The following is a 24,155-nucleotide window of genomic DNA, read 5'->3' on the forward strand; positions in this document are numbered from 1 at the left end:
TAGTGGTTGCCTAGGTCTGGGGGTTAGGGAGTGACTTCTAAGGGATACAGGGAGTTGGTTTTTGTGATGAAAATATTCTAAAATTGCAGTGATGTTTGTATAACTACAGGAATATACAAAAAAGCATCAAATTGCATACTCTAAACTGAGTTGTGTAAAATATGAATTATATCTTAATAAGGTTATTATTTCAAAAACTATCACATGGAACATGGGATACTTCAGTCGCTAGTAAAACATTATATGATTACCAGTTAGTATTCCAAAAGTGATTTTTCATTCCCCTTACTAACAATTCAATTTTCCACACAAATTATGAAACATTCCAGTGTAAATAAAACAAAAAATTTTTATTTGGCTTTGTTATATGGTTTTTATCCTTTTACATAGAAGTATTTAAAGATGTTCAGAAAATGTACAATACATCCAAAAATTATTAAAAGCACCAGAAAGTTGTCTAGCTTTCCCACTCTGATGTATAACTCAGAGGTATGCTAGGAAGATAGCAACACATCTCAATTAATGAAAAAAAAATGATTATTCTACCTAAGACAAAAAAAACAGAAATAACTTTTTACACTTTAGGTTACATGCTAATTAAGACCAAAGAAAGAAAGTCTATGACAGAATAAAAAGATAAATAAACTGAAAACCAAAAGTAATCTTCAAAAATCAGCAAACATCTTCCTGAAATACACTTAAAATAATTTTTAAAAAACATACTTAAAACATCAGACCAGTGATCCACCTCCAGTCAGTTATATTACAGTTGCCTCTGGCAAGTAATATGTAAATAATTCAGAATAAAGTTTCTGCCTGCCATCTAGTGTTGGAAAAAACTGCACAAAGGCACTCTCGGGATTTTTTTTTCTAGTCTGAGCTCAATGTAACTAAAATTTAAAGATCAGCCGGGCTCGGTGGCTCAGCCTGTAATCCCGCACCTTTGGGAGGCTGAGGTAAGCGGATTGCCTGAGCCTGCGGGTTCGAAACCCACCTGGGCAACTTGGTGAGCCCTCATCTCTACAATAAATTTAAAAAAAAAATTAGCCGGTCGTGGTAGCGCGCGCCTATAGTTACAGCTACTTGGAAGGCTGAGGCGGAAGGATCACCGGAGCCCAGCAGGTCAAGGCTGCGGTGGCCAGGAGTGGCCACTGCACTCCAGTCTGGGCGACAGAGTGAGACTCCAACTCAAAAAAAAAAAAAAAAAATTAAAGATCATTTTGTCCTTCTTATTCTTTATCATATTGACATCTGTGCCAAAGCAGTATTTTTTAGACAAATTTAAGCTAAAGGGCAAAAATCAACAAGAATGACAACAAGAAACCTGAAAAGACTTAAGCACCGACTCCACTCACATCCACAGTCATATTCTGATATTCTGATGGCATAGGAGTCTGTGCCACCTCATCATCCAGCTGTCTCCAGTACCTGGTCATATCTAAAGCAGAGTGCATGCATAGCGGACATCTGTAGCCTCTAGAAGAGAAGGGTTATTTCCCAAACATTAAACAGAGATTACATCAACTGAGGGATACAAGAAGATACAAGATAATGGGCAAATAAACCATCCAAGATGGTATTATTCTCTATTTCAAGATAATCTCCAAGGTACATGGGAACCTTTACACCACAAACGTTTTAAATTAAATCCTGTATCTTCACAGTATTTTTTAAAACTAAGATTTGTTGTAGTCTTTCAAAATGGAGAGGAATTAGCCCATATTCTTTGCAGAATATACTTCATATATTTTAGAAAACCAATTAAGCTACTCCTTAGCTAAATAACCTCAATTTCTCAATACATTCATGCAAGATTGTAGCCTTAAAATGAATTCCGATCACATTTCCTTTCTAAAAATTTAAGGAAAAAGAAATTCTCCATGTGGCTCTTCAATCAAAATTTCTGCTCATCAACTTATAGGACCAAAATACATTTATACAGTCTCTTCTTTCCTAACTATTCTCATCCAATTTTAACATCCATCCTCACAATGAATTCTTAGCTTTAGATCATCTCTTACCCACTTTCTCTGTAGTTCATTATAATAGACTAATATAACAACCCAACAAAATTGTGAGCAACACTCCTCAGTTTTTACAACACTATAACTGCCTCTGACAGAGACTGTGCTCCTTGGTAAGTATGTACAGGAAAAAAAGAGGTATCTATCTAAAATTTGAAAGGAGACAAGGCTTAGTAGAAACATGGGGACAAAGATGTACCTCTATATCTAAGATGCTGTGTCCATTTTTAACACTACACATCTACTCTACCCTACCCATTTCAATATAAATACCTGCAATGCCTAACACAGCACAAGCAACAATGTTTGCCCACCACTTCACCCTCCAAAAACCCAAATGTCTTACAATCATTTTTTAAAATCCCATCACTCACTCTTTCAGCATTTCTTCATAACACGTTCTGAAAGAAAATATAGCATTATTTTAGTAAAACAAAAAATACCTCCACTATTTTCAAACATCCTTGAGAGAAAAAAAATATTACCTATGTAACAGATGTCCACATGGCAAGACATGAGCAACAACACGGGATGTGTGAATGTCCTGTAAAGGAAATAAATGTTAGTGCTTGTACAAAGACAACATAAACATTCAATTATTTTAAATTTAATGGTGGAGATTTCCAAAGTAAAAAATATTTTAAGTTTACCTCCAAACATATTGGACAATTCTGCCGGGAAACATTTTCAATACACTGTTTAAAAGAGAAACTCACATTAACAAAAGCTTAACTAAATGAAAATGTCAGATGTAACAGTAGAATTAATAATTAAAAACTAATAAAACCATCTTACTAAAAATTATAACTAACATTAATACTTGGTTTCTGTATGTCAGAAAAGAGGTTTTCTTAACAGTTCTTTAAGTCTCACAGCTATTTCAAGCTTGGCACATTACCTGAAACGATGAAAATGCTCAATAAACCTTACTCAGATTACCTTCATTTTATAGATAAGTGACTTAAGGAATCAAGACACTTACCCAAGATCCAAAAATAGTAAGGTTTATCTTACATGTGTTTTGCTCCAAAGCCACTGCCCTAAGTTAGTAGGTTAAACTACTTAATATAATACCGATAAATAATAGTCTATATTATTGAGATCTACTACATGCCATATCAAGTACAGTACTTGTATAAGATAAATTTCACAATTCTAGGTGAAATCAATCATGATGATTTCTCCTATCTTACAGTTAAAGCATTGGAGGCCCAAAGAAGCTAAATAACTTCTAAAGCTACATACCAGAAAGAAGTAGAATTAAATTTGAGCTCCAGCAGGCTGGCTTCAGCACCTGAGTTCTTAATTTGACAAGACTGAGTGATCAAACGTGGGGAGGTAAGGGAAAGCCCTGTACCATGGATGAATCCTGATCTCTTAAGGAAGCGCTTAGTAGATAGATTCAGGACCACTTACTAATATAGACAATAAAGATTAACTGAAAAATGACAAGACAAAGATATCACAATAAAATGTATACATAAGTTGTTTTTTTTTTTTTAAAGATAACAGAGTTTAGTAGGGAGAAAAATCATCAAAATAATAAGCTCAATAATGAGCTTAAAACTCTAGAATGTTATCTCAGCTCTGCCATCGACTAACCCTTAAGATTTTGGACAAGCCACCACTTCTTCAGCCTTATTTTCCTTATAATAAAACTGACACGTGTTTCATTTGCTGCTAAAGTACACTTCACATACACACTTTACTGTCTCTGCATCACAACACATCTGATCAACAGCATCTTCAAGTTGATGGAATGAAAACGCTGAAGTGAGGGTGCACACACTACACATGCTTTGGAAACCAGAGCAGCACCCAGGAAAGCAATCTCCAAGGGGCTACTGACTCCTGGGTGTCTCCACTAGCATATCTCGCCATCACCCCAGTCTGAAGTTTAAAAACCAAACTCAATCCTTGATTTCCAACAAATTCACAACCTACTAATCAAGTATCTTAAAGTTGGAGCTGAAAATCTTGAGTCATCTTTCCTCAGCCCTATTCTTTTTCCCTAATAATATTCTATTACCATATTCTGTATGTTCATTTTTCAGCTCAATTTTCTTCACCATTATTTATTAATTTATTGTTTAGGCCAGGTACTATCTAATACTATCTACTATCATATTCCTGCAATAACTTTTTATCTTTACTGTCTATTGAACCTATTATACTACTAAGCAAATGATTTCAAATACTGTACTCTCTCTCTGTCTTAGACTCACTCTCAACAGCCACACATAACGTTGCTACTTACACTGTTCTCTGTTATCTGAAATTTCCTACACTTGAACAAATATCTATGCCAATCCCTCACAGTCTAAATTCTTACAATAGGTAGAATCAGTATTATAAATGTAATACTTATTAGATTTTTTTAAATAATGAAAAAGGGCCAGGGATTGTGGTATAATTCCTACATCCAGACTAAAAATACTTATGAAAGGAAATATAAAAGTATTTCCTGAATTTTCCTATAATGCTGTGCTAGTAAGGTTACACTGCTCAGTATTTTTCCTGTTTTAAAGTTATTCTTTTTTTTTTCTTTTGAGTTAGAGTTTCACTCTGTCATCTAAGCTGGAGTGCAGTGGCATGATCACACCCACTGCAGCCTTGACCTGCTGGGCTCAGGCAATCTTTCTGCCTCAGCCTTCCAAGTAGCTGGATCCACATGTGCGCACCACCATACCCAGCTAATTTTTTGATTTATTGTAGAGACCAGCTCTCACCAAGTTGCCCAAGCTGGGCTCAAACCCCTGAGCTTAGGCAACCCTCTTGCCTCCGCCTCTCAAAGTCCTGGGGCTACAGGCGTGACCACCATGCCTGGCCTAAAGTTATTCTTAAAAGCAGCACCAATAATAATACTCCATAAACCTACTTTTAAGTTCCAACATCATGCTAACAACTAAATTCCTGAAACATTACAGAGAAGAAATTGTAGATCAGATATTCTGAGGCATATATTTTTGAATATCTATTTCTTAATACTGCTTTTTCAAGAAAGCAACGTAATTGTACTTGCTAATATTTTAAAATTAGCATGTTTCCAAATATATTAGAATATAAGTTTGTTTTCAAAAATAATGTAATACTTTAAAAATTATGCAAACTGAATTATATACCTTGTGTTTTCCTTGAAGATTCATAGCTAGACATAAGTTACATTTCAAACAGTGGAAAAAATCCTCCTTTGGACCAATCCTAACAAAACATATGAAAGCCAAAAGATTAGATTATTTTTTATTACAGTGATGATTTGTTCATTATATAATACATAAATTTTGGTAGTCTCACTGTAAAAAAAATTCAAACAATTCTGAATAATATGAGATCAACCCCCATCTCTCCAGCATTCCTCTCCAAACAAAAGCACTATAAACAGAATGGTGTCTATCTTTCCAAGTGTTTTTTTCCTATAAAATTGCAGACACACACACAAGCACACTTCAGGTTTTATATCTATAGATTATTATTTCATAGATTATTTTATGTCTATCCATATAAAACCACTTCATTCTTCCTAATCGCTGCACAGTATTATATGGTATGGATACAAAATAATTTTTCAAAATATTCCCTCACTGATATAATTTATGATATTTAGTTGCTACAATGATACAATAAACACCCTTGTCTTCACTTAGTCACATGATTATTTTTTACAAGACTCCTAAAACTGAAACTACCAAGTAAAAGAGTATTACAACATTAATTCTGACACCACCAAATTTACCTCCAAACAGACAGATCCAATTTACACTCCCAGTGAAAGCACACATCAGCGCCTATGGTCCTAACACCTTGGCAAACAGGGGTTAACCCATATTACAGACAAACAAAAGGTATCATTTTAACTTGCATTTCTCAAATCATGATACGGGCTAGGTGTGGTGGCTCATGCCTATAATCCCAGCACTTTGGGAAGCTGAGACAGGACGATTGCTTGAAACCAGGAGTTCAAGACTAGCCTGGGCAACATGTGAGACACCATCTCTACAAAGATAAAAAAGTTAGCTGAGCGTGGTGTCATGTATACCAGTAATCCTAACTACTTGGGAGGTTGATGGGGGAGGATTCCTTGAGCCCAAGAGTTTGAGGCTAGAGTGAGCTATGATCACACCACTGCAACAGAGCTTGACCCTGTGTCTAAAAAAGTGATAAAAATTAAAAATAGGTTAATGTAGCCAGGCTCGGTGGCTCAGCCTGTAATCCCACGCCTTTGGGAGGCTGAGGTGAGTGGATTGCCTGGGCCCGCGGGTTCGAGACCTGCCTGGGTAGCGAGACCTCATCTCTACAATAAATAAAAAAATCAGCTGGCATGGCAGCGCATGCCTGTAATTCTGGCTACTTGGAAGGCTGAGGTGGAAGGATCACCGGAGCCCAGCAGGTTGAGGCTGCAGTGGCCGGGAGCGGCCACTGCACTCCAGTCTGGGCAACAGAGTGAGACTCCAACTCAAAAAAAAAAAATAGGTTAATATTCATGAACCATTTGGATTTCTTCTGAGGAGTATCTGTTCGTGTGCTCTGTCCATTTTTCTACGGACGTATTTGTCTCTTATCCATTTATAGGAGGTCTTTATATATCCTGGATATTAATCTTTTTCATCTGTATAAGTTGCTTTTACTGTTCTGGTCTGTCACTTCTCTTAGCTTTGTCATGCAGTCATGTTTAACACCTACATAGTAAAAAGTCATCGATATTTTCCTTTGTGGCTCATGCTTTCTGTCGCTTATTTAGGAAAAAATTTTGTAACCTCTTGGGTACTCTTTAAATATTTATAGCTTTTCATTTTTATATTTTTATTTAATCCATTTGAAATTTGTTATGTATGGTACAGGTTAGATTGCTAGTTGTTTCTAAATTTCTATTCTTTGTTCTTCCACAATAGAAAAATTAACTAAACACTGAGCTCAGAATTGTCCTGAATAAAGACTATTTTTCAACACACCCTGTGGTTGTGAATGGAGGAGTTAAATGAAAATTGTGTTGTGCCCTCAAAAGGAAAGGGTATTCCTTCCCTTCACCTATCTGCTCCCTTTCCACTGGTCAGAATATGAGGGATTTTAGACTACATAGACAAGAACATACCTACGGATGACAAGGTAAAATAAATAAGAGGAGCCCGGACTCCTGTTTAACACAAGACTTTTCCATGAACCGGGTGTGGTACCACACACCTGTAATCAAAACACTTTGGGAGGCACAGGCAGGAGGACTGCTTTGAGCCCAGGAGTTCAAGACCAACCTGGGTAACATAAGATCTCATCTCTACAAAAAATCAAAAATTAACCAGGCATGGTGGCGTGCACCTATAGTCCCAGCTACTCTTGAGGCTGAGGTTGGAGAATTGCCTGAGCCAGCAGGACAAGACAGCAGTGGCCATGATAGTGCTACTGCACTCTAGCCTGGGTGACAGAGTGAGACTCCAACTCAAAAAAGAAAAAAAAGAGACTTTCCCATGAGAAATTAACTTCTACCTTTCTTAAGTCATCATTATTTTCGGTTTCTGTCACAAGACACTAGATCAACATTCTAGTGAATACAGTTTAAAGACTCAATTTTTATTTCCAATGAAAACCCTAATACTATCCTTTCCTGATTTGAAATATCACTTTTGCTATAAGTTCACATGTATAATTATGTGTCTGTATATACACAATGTTTGTCCATTTATCTACTTGCCTATTCCTGCACAAAGAGCAAACATTTGAATTACTATTGCTTTATCATGTTTTAATATGAGGAAAGACAATTCCTTCTTTGTTATCCTACCTTTTCAAAATCTGCTCAGCTATTGTTAATTTTCTCTTACAGATGAACTTTAGAACAGCCTGTCAAATTCTGTAAGCAAAATCCTGTAGGGAGGTTTCTACTACTGCCCAAAATAGAATAACAGAGATCAGATCTACCCTCCGTCTAAACCAGCAATGACAAAACAGACAGAACATATGAAACAATGGTTTCGCAACAAAGGGCAGTGATCTGTGAAAGACAGGAAATAAACTAAGTGAGCCCTACCACTGCCCCAGTTCATTGCCTAGAGAATTGTCAGGACAGGTTAGAGGAACTAAGGGTGAGCCAGGAAGACTTCATGACTGAGACAATGAGTTGAGAGTTTAGAAACCAAGAAAGAGTTCAGACAGAGTACCAGAGAGGAGATGGCTGTACAGAGGAACCTCTCAAGTAATTATTAAGAGGATACATATCAGCACATGGACTTAAGGAAACTACGAGGCCAGGAAAAGAACCATTTAAAGAAGCACTCACCTATGGCTAGGAACAGTGCCTATTCCCCTCAACGAGGTTGCAAAAACTCCTAATTCACAGGCACTCTGAGAAGGACTGCCTTGGGAGTGAGTGAGGAATAATCAGCCCTAGGGTAAACACTTCTGCAGATCTGCCTAACAAATTAGAAAAGCAAACCCAGAAATGCCAAACTTTCCAAGCAGCTTAACTACATGCCAAAACAAAGCTCAAGAAGATGTACAGGAAATTCTAAAATATCCAGTACTTAACAAGGTAAAAGATCACATCTGCTATTCAATCAACAATAACCAGGCATGCAAACGGGCAGAAAAACACAACCTCAGTTGAGAATAATCAATCAATTAAATCAACTCAGAATTGACACAAATATTAGAATTAACAAAGGAAACTAGAAGAGTTATTATAATTGCATTGCACATGTAAACATGAAAGATATTTTTTTAAAAGACCCCAACCAAACATCTAGAGATTAAAAACAACATCTGAAATTAAAAAAAAAAAAAAAAAAGCAGTGATGTGATTAATGGTAAGTTAAACACTGCTAATGAAAAGGTTAGTCAACTTGAAGGCACAGTAACTATCTGAAATGAAATAGAAAAAAGAATTTTAAAAAATAAACAGAAGCAATCTCTTAAGAGCATTATGACAGGATAACTCCTCACATGTCAATAATTAACTTGAACACGAATGAACTGAATGCCCCAATAAAAAGACATAGAGTAGCAAACTGGAAAAAAATACAGAGCATAAGTAAACTGTGAGACAACTTCAGCAACCCTGAAGCTACTTGAACCTTCAATACAATAATGTGTTAAACTAAGTGTAGCCTAAAGTTGCTTCTTTATATATTTTAAGTTCGGCCTAAAAGCTGCTGTACATAGTGAACTATAACCTAACTGGATGTGTAAATAGACTGCATGTAACCTACTCTAGTACCAATCACGAAGTTTCAGCCAGCCACAGGTAGCCAACTGTTCAAAAAAGGCAAACGATGTTCAAAAAAGGCAAAAACCAAGCTGTAACCAATATAGTTGTTTCTATACCTCGCTTCCATTTTCTGAATATCACTTTCCCTTTTCTGTCCATAAATCTTCTTCGACCACACAGCAGTAGTGTTGTTCTGAACCTATTATGGTTCAGGGGCAGCCCAACTCATTAATTTTTCTTTGCTCAATTAAACTCTGTTAAATTTAATCTGTCTTCAGTTTTTTTTCTCACTCTATCACCCAGGCTGGAGTGTTGTAGCATGATCACGGCTCATTCCAGCCTCAACCTCCTGGACTCAGGCAATTCTTCTGTCTCAGCCTCCCAAGTAGCTGGGACTACAGGCATACACTAGCACACTTGGCTATTTTCACCACTGTCCTTAACCCCAGTCTCTACCACCTCTGCTGCCCCCACTCCATTCTTTTACTGCCTTCTCTAAGGCTTGGTTATTTATTTATACCCCAGCCCACCTTGATTTATTAAGCTTTGGTCTAATAGTATTAATGTGTTACTCAAACCTTCCTGTTTAAGGCACCTCCAACCCCTGTGATCAAACAGACTCTGTAGTAGTGACTGCTAAGTCCACTCTTCCACAACAGATTATAAATTTAAGAACAAGAATGGTGCCTTTTAATCCAAAACTATTCTACACATAGCAAAGAACCATCTGATGCTTCTTTAATAACCTGGAGCAATTTCAAACAGATGTCCTTACTTTGTCTTAAAGCATCATTTTATTAACTTTTACTTCCCCCAACTCAGTTTTAAGTTTAAATAATTTTTAAAAATCTAAAAAGCAATATGTTTATTATTTAAAATGTGTAAAACACAGAAGAACATGCCCAAATAAATATAACAAATATAATAATCAAAACCTAAAGTCATTCATGATTCCACCATCAGTGGGTAAGTACAGCTAATACTCTGGTATGTATAATATACAGTATTGATAGGTTTTTTAAAACCAATCATTTCCCCAATCCCTATGGTATTCAAAAACATTACTTTTAACATTGGCTTGCAAATATAACAATTGCCCCAAGCATGTAGGTTGCTTCTAACATTTCATTATTATATTTAATACTACAATAAATACTCTGTACCCAACTCTTGGTACACATCTCTATCTCCTCAGGATGATCTGAAAATGAAATTATACAAGGGAAGACCCAAAAGTCCCCAGAATTTATTTAAAAATTGTATATTTATTCTTACGTATTTAAACTTCAGTCATCTTCAAAGTGCTCTCCATTTGATGCAATAAATCTACTGAGACACTTTTTTCTACAGCTCAAAACAGCTTTGAACTCATCAATTTTGATGCCTTTTAATGATTTTGCCATTTTTTGTTTCACCTCTTCCACACTGGCAAAACGTTTTCCTGTGAGGACCTTTTTCATTCAGGGAAACATAAAAAGTCACTTGGGGCAAGTCTGGGTGAATAGGCATGGTGAGGTACAGGAGGTCATGCTATTTTTTTATCAAAAACTGCTGAACAGTCAGCACGGTGTAGACAGGTGCACTTATACATCACTTATCATAAAATGGGCAAACACACTGAAAGAATCAGCAAAAAAATTCACTGAAGCTCAATACAGTCGCTCACAACATTAGCAGGTACACGGATGCCAATGGGTTCCTAGTACCTAGTGGGGGAAGCCTGTATTACAAGGGGCCCAGCTACCAAAAAACAATTCTGATGTTTTTGGGTCCCCCTCGTACACTCAAAAGGTTGGAACATTTTTAAAAATCAGCAATCAAAGGGGGCAGACTTCTGGTTCCAAAATGACGACACAGACACAACTGGCTTTACTCCCTACTCCACAGAAACCCCAAACCAAATATGAGCACCAAGAATTTCATATCCCAGAACTCAAACATGTGGATGAGTTAGTTCCCAGGGTCACAAACAAGTAAAAAAACTCGAAGCAAATGGTAACAGAATCGGATTTTCATATTCACAGGACACCTGGCCCTGCCCCAAACCACAGGAAGCATCATAAGTACCTGAAGGGAGACACATCCTTGAAGCTGACCAAAGACAGAGGGGGAGGCATGACTACCATCCCCAACCCTGGAAACTCTGCTCTTATCTTGGCCAAAGGCGACACCAAATCAGAGTAACTATTCAAGAGCAACATACTCTAGAAGGTATGTTCCACTGGTTGCCCAGGCACAAACCTCTAGTCGGTCTTTCCACACTGCTGTGATATCCCCTTCAGGACTCCCCACTTCCAGACAGACAGCAATCTGATTGTTTGCTACAGTTGAGATAAACCTGGGCTTTAGATGCCATCTAGTGCCAAAAAGAGGCAGTGACTTACCAGAAAAACAAATTAAGACTGAATTTTTTTAAAAACAGAGAAGCTTGGAATTGAGAAATATATTTGCTGAACTGAAAAATCCACCGGAGGATCTCAACAGTAGAATGGAAAATCAGGAAGCTTGAAGACAGGCTATTTGAAATTTCACAAAGAAGAAAAAAGGAAGCAAATGAACAAACACTGTCTACAAGACATAGAAAATTACCTCAAAAAAAAAATCCAAGAATTATTGGTGTTTAAGAGAGAAATGAGTAAGAGCAAGAGATAGAAAACATATTTTAAAAAATGACAACAAAAAACTTCCTAAAACTTGAGAAGGATATAAATATCTAGGTATAGGAAAATCAGAAAACATCAGAGTCTGACCAAATAAGACTACGGCATGGCATACAAAAACTCTCAAAGATCAAGGACAAAGAGCAGATCCTAAAAGCAGCAAAAAAAATTAGGAAATAGCCAGGCTCGGTGGCTCAGCCTGTAATCCCGTGCCTTTAGGAGGCTGAGGTGAGTGGATTGCCTGAGCCCGCGGGTTCGAGGCCCGCCTGGGCAGTGAGACCTCATCTCTACAATAAATCAAAAAATCAGCCAGGCGTGGTAGCGCACGCCTGTAATTCCGGCTACTTGGAAGACTGAGGCGGAAGGATCGTCGGAGCCCAGTGGGTCGAGGCTGCGGTGGCCGGGAGCAGCCACTGCACTCCAGTCTGGGCGACAGTGAGACTCCAACTCAAAAAAAAAAAAAGAAAGAAATTAGGAAATAACATATAAAGGAACTGGAATTCAACTGGCAACAGTCTTCCCAAGGGAAACAATACAGACCAGGAGAGAGTGAAATGGCATTTCCAGTGTGCTGGGAGGGGTGGGGGGCTGCCATCCCAGAATACTGCATCCAACAAAGCTATTCTTCAAATATGAGAGATCAATTATTTCCCAGATGAATAAAAGCTTAGAAATTTACCACCACCAGGCCCATCTAGTAACTAGTAACAAATGCTAAAGGAAATTCTTCAGCCTGAAAGACAAAAACACAAATGTACAAAAAGAAAACATTTGAAGGAATAAAAACCACAGGTACATTAAGTACAGAGACAATCTCAGAATATACCAATATGAGAGGAGACTCCCCCACCAGAATGGAATTTATTTATAAAAAGCTGTCTATTTATTCGAATATGTTTACATTTCAGTCACCACAGGGCTTTTTTCATCCAGGAAAACAGAAACAAAAGTTGCTCAGGTCAGGATCAGGTGAAAAAGGAGCATGGAGCACCAGGGTCATGCCGTTTTGGGTCAAAAACTGCTGAACATTCAGCACAGTGTGCAGGTGCATTCTCATGGTGGGAGAATCAGTCACCTGTTTGTAAAAAAAAAAAAAAAATTCACTGAAGCTGAATACAGCCTTTCACAACAATGCTAGCTTGTGCACCGATACCAATGAGTTCTTAGAACGCTTACTTGGTTGGGGAAGCCTGTACTACAAGGGGCCCACTCTCAAAAATAAATAAATAAATAATTTCAAGGGGTTTTTTTGGTCTCCCCTCGGACTATAATTGCGGTGCACAATCCACTTATAACTTCAGTATGAAGCCTAAAAGACAAACCAATCAAAAACAATAATAGTTACAGCAACCTGTTAAGAGATAAGCAATATAAAATATGTAAATTTGAGACAATCAAGAGCCAAAATGTGGAAGGGTTGGAGTTACAGAGTTATTTTTCATTTTTTTCTTTGTTGTTTGTTTTTATTCTGGTTTTGTTTTTTGTGATCTAAGACAAATTTGTTATATCTATCAGATGTTTTCTGTAAACCTAAATTACCCACAAAGCAAAAACCTATAATAGATTCACTAAAGATAAAAAGCAACAAACTACCACCAGAGAAAATCACTTAACCACAAAAAAGTTCAGTAAGGAAGAAAGTGGTTACAACACAAGTAGGAAACAAAACAAGCAATAAAATGGCATTAGTAAGTTCAAATTTATTTATCAATAACATTGAATATAAATTGACTCAATTTTCTAATTAATTCAGCAAGAGGATATAACAATTATAAATATCTATGTACCCATCACTAAAACACTTGAGTATATAAAGAAAACATTAAAAAATCTAAAGGGAGATACAGTCTGCAACACAGTAAATAACAGTACTTCAACATCCACACAGAAAATCAACAAAGAAACACTGTGGTTAAACTATACACCAAACCAAACAGGCCTAACTAACATTTACAACCATTCTACCCATCTGCTGCAGAGTACACATTCTTGTCATCAGCACAAGGAACATTCTCCAAATTTTAAAAAGGATAAATCACATCAAATATTTTTGCTGACCATAATGGAATAAAACTAAACATCCATAACAAGAGGAACCTCAGAAATTACACAAACACAGGAAAATTAAACAACATGCTCCTCAACAATCAATGGGGCAATGAAGAAATTAAGAAGAAAATTTTTTAAAAGACTCAAATAAATAAAATCAGAAACAAAAAAGACATAACTCAGGCCACAGAAATACAAAGACTTATTGGAGAGTATTAGAAGCAGCCATACACCAACAAATTGGAAAACCTAGAAGAAATGATAAATCCCTGGATACATATGACCTACCAAGATTAAAACACAAAGAAATAAACTTCAACAAACTAATAATGAGAAATGAGATTGAAGCCACGATAAAAAGTTTCCCATCAAAGAAAAGCCCACAACCTGAGGGCTTCATGCTGAATTCCACCAAACATTTAAAGAACTAATAACAATTCTACTCAAACCTCTTCAAAAAAATCAAAAAGGAAGGAACACTTCCAAATTCATTCTACAAGGCCTGCATTACCCTGATACCAAAACCAGACAAGCACACAACAAAAACAGAAAACTACAGACCAACATCCCTGACAGATAGATGCAAAAATCCTCAACAAAATACTAGCAAATTAAATAGAAAGATTATTCACCATGATGAAGTGGGATTCATCCCAGGGATGCAAAGATTGTTCAACATACACAAACCAATAAACATGATATAATGCATCGATAGAACCAAGAAAAAAAAAAAAAAACATCATTTCAATAGTTGCTGAAAAAGCATTTGCTAAAATTCGACAACCATCTGTGATTTTTAAAAAACCATCAACAAACGAGGTATAAAAGGAGCATACCTCAAAACAATAAAGATCACATATGACAGACACACAGCCAATGTCATCCAAAATGGGCAAAAATTTATAGCCTTTCCTCTGACTTCTGAAACGAGACAAGGATGCCCACTTCAACACTTTTACTCAAAATAATACTGGAAGTCCTAGCCAGAGCAATTAGCTCTAAAATAAATAAAGAGAAAGAAAAAAAGGGCATCCAAATTGGAAAGGAGGAAGTCAAATTATACACCAACAATAAACAATCTGAAAAAGAAATCAAGAAGGCAATCCCATTTACGATAGCTACCAAAAATTTTTTAAAAACTTAGGAATCAACTTAACCAAAGATATAAAAGCTCTACCCAAGACAGTGATGAAAGAAACTGAAGAGAACACTAAAAAAATGGAAAAGCAATCCATGCCCATGGATTGAAAAAATTAATATTGGTAACATGACAATACCACCCAAAGATATTTAGAGATTCAATGCCATCCCTACCAAAATACCAACGACATTCTTCACAGAAATAGAAAATAAATCCAAAATATATACAGAACCACAAAATACCGATAACCTAAGCAATTCCTGAGCAAAGGGACCTAAGCATACTACTCAACTTCAAAATATACTACAAAGCTATAGTAACCAAAACCAGCATGGTGGTACTGGCATAAAAAGAGACAGACCAATGAAACAGAACAGAGGATCCAGACATAAATCTATGAATGTACAGCCAACTCAATATAAAGAAAGGTGCTAAAGACACACAATAGGGAAAGGAAAGTCTCTTCAATAAATGGTGCTGAAAAAAATTGGATAACCATATGAAGAAAAATGAAACCAGATGCTTATCTCTCACCATACACAAAAATCAAATCAAAATTAACTAAAGTCAAACCTAAGACCGGAAACTATGAAAACTGCTAGAGAAGAAAACATTGAGGAAACACTCCAAGACACTGGTCGGAGCAAAGACTGGTTTTTTAATGGTTTTTTTTTTTTTTTTTTACCTCAAAAGCAAAGGCAACAAAACCAAAAACAGGCACATGGGATTACATCAAGCCAAAGCATGTGCACAGCAAAGGATGCAATCAACAAACTGAAGAGACAAACCATGGAATGGGAGAAGACATATGCAAACTAACCATCTTGGCAAGGGATTAATAACCAGAATATACAAAGAGCTCAAACAACTCAAGAGCAAAAAAACAAGAGAAATTCAATTTATTATTTTTTTTTTTTTAGTTAGAGTCTCACTCTGTCACCCAGGATGGAGTGCCGTGGCACACTCACAGTCACCGAAGCCTCAACCTGCCAGGCTCAGGTGACCCTTCTGCCTCAGCCTTCCAAGTAGATGGAACTACAGATGTGTGCCACCATGCCCAGTTAATTTTTTGGTTTACTGTAGAGACGAAGTCTCGTCAAGTTGCCCAGGCTGGTCTCGAACCTCTGGGCTCAAGCAATTCTCTCACCTCTGCCTCCCAAAGTGATGGAATTACAGGCATGAGCCATCACATCCAGCAAAATTCCATTTAAAAATTGGACAAAGATATGCATATTTTTCAAATGAAGACATACAAATGACCAACATGTATATGAAAAAACGTTTGGCATCACTAGCCATCAGAAAAATGCAAATCAAAACCACACTTACCCCAGTTAGAATGGCCTATATAAAAAAGACAGGGAATAACAGATGTAGGTGTGGATGTGGGGAAAGTAAAACCTTCAGACACTGTTGGTGAAGATATAAGTCAGTACAGTCACAGGGGAAACTGCATAGAGGTTCCTCAAAATCTGAAAATGGAACTACCATATGATACATAGCCAAAAGGAAGGAAATCAATATCAAAGCGGTGTCTGCACTCCCTTTATTAAAGCTGTATTATTTACAACAGCCAAGATATGGAATCAACCTAAGTAACCATTTTTCCAATGTATGAATGCAAAAAGAAAATGTGATACATATACACAGTGGAATATCACTCAGCCATTAAAAAAAAAATGAAATTCTGTCATTTGCTGCAACACGAATGGAACTGGAGATGGTTATGTTAAGCAAAACAGACCAAGCACAGAAAGACAAATATCCCATGTCTTCACTCATACGTGGGAGCTAAAAAAGTGGGTCTCATAAAGATGGAGAGTAGACTGGTATTTACCAGAGGTCAGAAAAGGTGGGGGATAAATATAAAGAGAAGTTGGATCATGGGTACATATATACACTTAGATAGAAGAAATAAGACCTGGTGTTCAACAGGGTTATAGATCAGTAGAGTGACTATAGTTAACATTTATCTATTGTACATTTCAAAATAGCTAGAAGAAAATAATTTGAATGTTCTTAGCATAAGATAAATATTTAAGGTGATGGATATCCCAATTACCCTGATTTGATTATCTGAAAGTATCAAATGATCACACATATCCTGAAAATATGTACATCTGTATATGTATCAATAAAAAAAGAAATCAGAACACAGCAACCACTTGTGCTATACAATGCTCTCTTATAATAAATAGTTAACACTCTGGCACTTACTTAATAATACTGAGAAGTATTATTACCCCACTTTTTAAAAACAGTTTATTCTAGTACATTCCAATATAAATATAATACCCATTACCTAAAAATTAAGATCACATGCTTGCCCCTGTTTAAAGAAAAACTGAAACCTCAACTTTAGGGCAACTCATTCTTTTTGAGAAATAATGCCATAGTCAAAAAATAATCTATAACTATCATCAAGCTATTTTAAAATGCAAAGTCAAAAATAATATAGTAGTTAATTCTGTAAGAAGCCATTATTTGCTTACAGTGATTACTAAGAATGAACAATGGTTTACCAAGCCCACACCTCCAGACTAGGTCAGAGGTCAGAGGCAGGCTAAAGGAAACAATGAGAGCCAAGAGCAGAAGAAATTTGGGTGAGAGACCCAAGTCCAAAAGACCTAATCACTCCGCCTTGTAAATCGGTCAAATGGAATGAACTAAAAGCAATAATGAAGGTTCATAATAACTTAAGGCAAAAATATGTGCCTTGATTTTCAAAGAAGACTCAGTGCAAAAGACTATCAAGAATGTACAGCTATAAAGTAAAAAGACCGATCTTTAAACAAAAATTAAAAACGTCTTTGAATTAATTCCTATAAGTTCTTGTGAAAGGGTAAAGAGTTTTCAATAATGCTGCCAATTGCACAAATATTATTTTAATCTGTATTTTGATTTTTATTATTTAAAAAACAAGTTGGTTGGGCGTAGTGGCTCAGCCTGTAATCTCAGCACTTTGGGAGGCCAAGGCGAGAGGACTGCCTGAGCCCAGGGATTCAAGACCAGCCTGGGCAACTTGGTGAGACCTCATCTTTACATAAATCAAAAAAATTAGCCAGGCGTGGTGGTGCACATCTGTAGTTCCAGCTACTTGAAAGGCTGAGATGGAAGGATCACCTAAGCCCAGTCGGTCGAGGCTGCAGTGGCTGGAAGTGTGCCACTGCCCTCCAGCCTGGGTGACAGAGACTCCGACTCAAAATAAATAAATAAATATATAAATAAAATAAAATAAATCATTATTTGATGATGTCATTTCTGATTAAAGATAGTATTTGTCAATCTTACTTCACAGACTTTGCTCCCAATATCTTTTAGCAAATTTTTAAAAATTCAAAACAGAGTTCAATAATCCTGAAGAGTGAATTTTCAGTGTGTCATATGTACTCATTAAACTGCAAATCAGACACTTCAAAGATTTCTGAACAGTGATAACAGATATATAACACCTCCTAAAATATCTACTTAATGAGAACACAACTGTCTAAAACCTGAGTCACATAATTTTATGATACTCAATCACATAAACTTTTTTTATTTGAAAATTTCTTAGTTATTCGATACTTTAGAAATTTCCCAATTATGTTCCATTGAATGTGAAAAGGATTCTGTGACCAAGTACTGCATTAGAAACCCAACATACTCAGAGATTTATACTGCATAATTAACAAGTTAAAAGTTCTAAGAAAGAACTTAGATTAAGTTCAGCGTTTAACAAATCTTTACTACTGCAAATGTCTTCTTCATATGATATCCATTCTGTACCAGGGTCCAGTTCTTTTTCTAATCATTTTAAAGATTAATACTTTATGAAGTTTATTCTTTACTAGAGATCTTCCAAAGAACAAAAACAAAATCTATTTTTCATTAATAGAATAAACTCATGATTTTGCAATTACCATATGGGTAATTTCTAAATCTGATGTATGATGGGATCTTAGCAATCTTATTTTTCCTAACCTTGATATTCAAAATTATTGATAATTCTTTCACATTATCAATTATTCCCAACTATGCTGACAAAAAGACTAAAATGGGAAGCATGGTAGAAACACCCAAAAGGATGACACAGTGTGAAATAAGTCATCACTACTGCATAATCCTTCAGTTTTACTTTTGTACTGCGCTAATATATTATCATTTTTTTTAGTTGGAGTCTCACTCTGTCCCCCAGGCTGGAGTGCAGTGGCACACCATGGCCACCCCAGCACTGACCTGCTGGGTTCCAGAGATCCAGCCTCAGCCTTCCAATTAGCCGGAACTACAGGAGTGCGCTACCACCCCTGGCTATACTATCTTTTAATAAGGTATTAAAGAGTTTAGATACATCATTTTTGTAATCGTCTTTGAACACAGCTGAGAAATCAAAATTCTTAATTTTTTGTCCTTAAAGCAAATAGAAAAAAAAATGAGTGAGGAAAATTTAGACAAAGCAAAAGATAAAAGGCAAAGAGGCACATAAACCTCGAGACTGGAGTTTCCCACTACTGATATTCTGGATCAGATAACTCTGTATGGTTGGGAACTGCTTTGTACATTGTAGGATATTTAGCAGCATCCCTGACCTCTATCCAGTAGATGCCATGGCATCTACTACCTCCTATGCCCTGGTTATGACAATCAAAAATGTCTTTAGACATTGCCAAATATTCCCTGGAAAAAAATGGTCCCAAGTTAAGAATCACTGCTCTACATTCTGATAATGATGGTGAAACGAGTCAGATTATGGTTTTCAGGTGATGATATACTGTATGAATGGTCTCACTTAAGAAAAGGAATGAACAACATATTTCTAAGGACAAAAAGAAAATATAGTTATCTTCATTTAGTCAGTTAATAGGAATAACTTCAAATTACAATATTTTGTGACAAAACAGACCATCCCATTTTGCTAAAAGGATGTGTGAAAATATTCTTCCATCTTTTATGATATTTGTACACCAAATATACTTAATAAGGTTCATAAGAGGACAATGTTGAAGGCAGGAATGTAAGTAAAAGTATATGGAAGGAAATAGATGATATAGAAATGAAAAAAATTCATAAAAATGTTTTACAATTATGTAGCAAAGCTAGCCATCTTTCTTCAACAAAATTATGAGTTCTAACCGGGCATAGTGGCTCAAGTCTGTAATCCCAACACTTTGGGAAACCGAGGTGAAAGGACTGCCTGAGCAGAGGAGGAGGAGGGAGAGAGTGAGAGGGAAAGAAAGAAAACAAATAAGCAACAAAGAGCAACTAAGGTCTTGAAGAAAGGAAATATACTGAGGCAAAGTCAGTACAGTAAATTCCCTACTAATTCAGTCCCCTACCAAGTGCAATCTTCAAGTTGTGAAATTCCAAAGATGCAAATGTACATTCAAAAGTCCAACCATGTAAGTTAATTCACGTCTTCAATGTCATACACTGTCATGTGCATAGACACATGTACAGAGTACAGTAGCACAGTATCTTTATTTCAAGCCCAGGATACATTATAAACCTATACAATACAGTACTATATAGCTGATTGTGTTAGTTGGGTGCCTAGGCTAACTTTATAGGACTTATGGACACACTCTCGGAAGGGGACTCATTCATTTGCAGTGGACTTACTGTAGTCTCTGCTTCTTTCTTCTTTGAGAGATCTGCAGACCCTAAACAGTGCTGTAAGAAGCTAAGAAGTTATACAAAGAGGAGCCGGTAAGAGGCTAAGATACTACGTAAACCATTTTGTAGCTTTCCTGTGCTAGGGAGGCAAAAATTGGAGTCCAGGGCCCACCAAAAGAGAGATGGCCTGGTAACACCACTGGCTTTAAGTCAAAATCCCCAAGGGATCATGTCCTAGGCACCTAAGGGGGGGGGCAAAAAAGAAGAGACTCACAAAATAACTGAAATTAAGTCTCTAATCCTATCAATCCTAAATTGGATGAAGCTGTCTACCACAATATTAACTAACTACCAAAAGAAAATTCTCTTTGGGAAAAAAACAGCATCCAGAGCTTAATGATTTTTATATATTGTGTCCAACAATCAAATTTAAAAAAAAAAAAATCAAGCATGCCAAAAGGCAGAACTAAACCAAAACAGAAAAACAAAATCCACCCATAAGTAATTAAGATACTGGAGTTATTATGCACAGTCTTTAAATTGCCTGTGATTAATATGTTCAAAGAGGCCAGACTCGGTGGCTCAGCCTGTAATCCCAGCGCTCTGGGAGTCTGAGGTGAGCGGATTGCCTGAGCCCGCGGGTTCAAGACCCACCTGGGCAACTTGACAAGACCTCATCTCTACAGTAAAACAAAAAATTAGCCGGGTGTGGTAGCGCGTGCCTGTAGTTCCAGCTACTTGGAAGGCTGAGGTGGAAGGATCACCGGAGCCCAGTAGGCGAGGCTGCGGTGGCCGGGAGCAGCCACTGCACTCCAGTCTGAGCAACAGAGTGAGACTCCAACTCAAAAAAATATATATATATATTCAAAGAAAAAAAATGAAGAATTTCACCTGACAACTGGAGGCTATCAAGAGTGAAGACTAAATGTAAATTCCATAACTAAAAAAGTAAGTTCCCTACTAATGAAAAACTCAGTAGGTTTAACAGCAGATTCAATACAGCAGAACAGAGACCTGGAAGATAAATCTGAAAATTATCCAATTTAAGCATGAAGAAAATAAAAAGATAAGAAATACAGAAAAAATGCAAGAGAGATATGAGACACGGTGAAAAGTCTATAGGTGGAACATCAGAAGTGGGACAATGGAGTAGAAACATTATCTGAAGAGAAAGTGGCCAAGAATATTTCAAAACTGAAGAAGACATCAAGCCACAGATTCAAGAAACTCTACAAATCCCAAGGATACCTGGACACGTTATAGAAAAACTGCTAAAGACCAAGGACTTAAAAGCATCACAAGGGAAACAAAAAGACATATTACCTTTCAAAAAGCAACAATAATCCTGACAGGTGATTTTCTTTTTAAACAGAAACCATGGAACCTTTAAAGTACAAGGGGGGAAAGAATCTATCAACTTAGAATTCTATACCCAGCAAAGATATCACTCAAAAATGAAGGCAAAATAAAGACATTCTCAAAGAAACAAAAAACTGGTAATGTATCATGAGCAAAGCCTAAGAGTAACACTAAAGAGAATTATTCAAGCAGAAGGAAAATACAAACATAATGCTAGAGACTCAGAAAGGAAAAAAGGGCAATAGAAGTAGTAAACACCTGACAATAATAGAAAGTAAATCTTCTTTGAGTTTGAAACCTTTACATGTCCCGGAAGTGAAATACATACTATTTTAATAAGCCAAGGATGTATATTTTAATTTCTAAGACAACCACTAAGAGAATAATGTAAGTATTACAGGGGGAAGGGGTAAAATATAATTAACAAGCCTATAGAGAATAAAAATAGAATAGACAAATAACTGATTAATCAAAAAAAAAAAAGACAAATGCTAAGGCAATAAAAAATACCAAAATCATAGACTGACATGCAAATACATCATAACTACACTAATAAATGGACTAAATACTTAAATTAAAAGACAGTTTTTATTGGATAAAAAAATTCAGCTATATGCGACTTACACAATACATGACTTATATGTAGCTATACAAAATGTCTAGAATAAAAGAACAGAAAGGATATACATGCAAAAACTCACCAAAAGAAAGCTGATATAGATACATTTTAAGGCAGGAAATATTATTAAAGATAAAAAAGACAGTATATAATAAATCAGTAAATTATAAAGGAAAATATAACAATTCTAAGTCTGTGAACACCTAATCACACTGCCCTAAAACAGAAAACACAAAAGAGTAGTACAGACTATATGATTCCACTTATTTATAAGTTCAAAAAGTCAGTATAGTGGCTACCTTTGGAGGACTGTATTAACTTTGAAGTGTCATAAAGGAAACTACAAAAGTGTTATTAATGTTCTATTTTTTGATCTGAGTGGAGGTCCCAAGGTGTGTTCATTTTATTAAAATTCATAAAGTTGCTTGCTTATAATTTCTGCATCTTTTGGTATGTTTATTATCCTTCCTTTAAAACAAACTGTACAAATAATATAAAAGAAAAGCATGAAGGTGATTCAAGACAGTGATTATCTCCAATGAGGACAAGAAGAAAGGACTGAACATAGAACACCTTGAGTTTTACCAGTATTGGTAACATTCATTTCTTAAACTGAGTGGCTTGTTCACTGTACTACTATACTTTACAATACACGTTACATATATGCTTTTGTATACATGAAATACTTCAAAATTTTTAGAAAGAAATTCCTTATCATTAACACATCAACAGTAACTTGTCTGTGGTTAGACAGTAGGCTATTTTATTTTTATTATTTTTACTTTTCTGTATTTTCCAATTTTTATAAAATCAAGCTTGATAACTCTTTAAATACTAATTTTTAAAAGGAAAAATTTACCCTAATTTTCTACATCAGTTGTCTACAAAACATTTTATATAAAACATGCTTTCTTTCCCACAAATAAAGTTTAAAACAGCCATACAATAGTTGACAGGCAAATTAAATGACTATTGCAAAAAGAGGCATTAAGAAACTTTTTAGAATAATGGACATGTTCTACAGTTTGACTGTGTTGACAGTAACACAGACATACATATTTATCAAAACTCTCTGAATTGGAAAGTTAAAATCAATGCACTTAATCAGACGTAAACTATATACCAATAATGTTAATTTTAAAAACTATTATTGCCCACATACATTAGAAGAAATTAGAAAAGAACAATTTATATACAGTACCTACAAATTCCACAGTTTTCACAATGATACTGCTTCTTATCTTTGTCAAACAGATGGCATATATTGCAGTAATATTCTCCAAACAATGTGCTACATTCTTCACAAGTCTGTTGGGCCTAAAAAAGACACACAATTAAAAATTGGAATAAAGTAACTGAAACGTTTTCAGTCACTAATTAAATATACAGTATTTATCTTAAAGTATATACAGTTTTGTACGTTTTTAAACATTTAAAGATATGACTTACTCTAAGAGTTTAAAAATTAAAAGTCTTATTTGCAATACTTTTAATTTTTTTTAATCCACCTTCATAA

The 24,155-nt window shown here is 35.9% G+C and overlaps 1 protein-coding gene across 6 annotated transcripts in view; it reads right to left on the reverse strand.

Moving 5' to 3' along the window:
• The window catches only part of RCHY1 (ring finger and CHY zinc finger domain containing 1), a 31,158-nt gene that overhangs the window by 1,387 nt on the left and 5,616 nt on the right, over window positions 1-24,155 (reverse strand). For 3 of the 6 annotated variants that reach the window (XM_008069045.1, XM_021718062.1, XM_021718060.1), the window contains 6 exons: window positions 23,841-23,956; window positions 5,147-5,225; window positions 2,675-2,719; window positions 2,510-2,568; window positions 2,399-2,425; window positions 1,356-1,476 (listed from right to left, as the gene is read on the reverse strand). In XM_008069045.1, coding sequence (XP_008067236.1) covers window positions 1,356-1,476; window positions 2,399-2,425; window positions 2,510-2,568; window positions 2,675-2,719; window positions 5,147-5,225; window positions 23,841-23,956 — 447 coding nt within the window. The remainder of the gene's footprint in view (window positions 1-1,355; window positions 1,477-2,398; window positions 2,426-2,509; window positions 2,569-2,674; window positions 2,720-5,146; window positions 5,226-23,840; window positions 23,957-24,155) is intronic. The other 3 variants (XM_021718061.1, XM_021718063.1, XM_021718064.1) reach the window with 2 other exon arrangements.

This window comes from Carlito syrichta, unplaced genomic scaffold, assembly GCF_000164805.1.
Source record: "Carlito syrichta isolate Samal-C Ts95f unplaced genomic scaffold, Tarsius_syrichta-2.0.1 Scaffold311780, whole genome shotgun sequence".
Taxonomy (NCBI): Eukaryota; Metazoa; Chordata; class Mammalia; order Primates; family Tarsiidae; genus Carlito; species Carlito syrichta.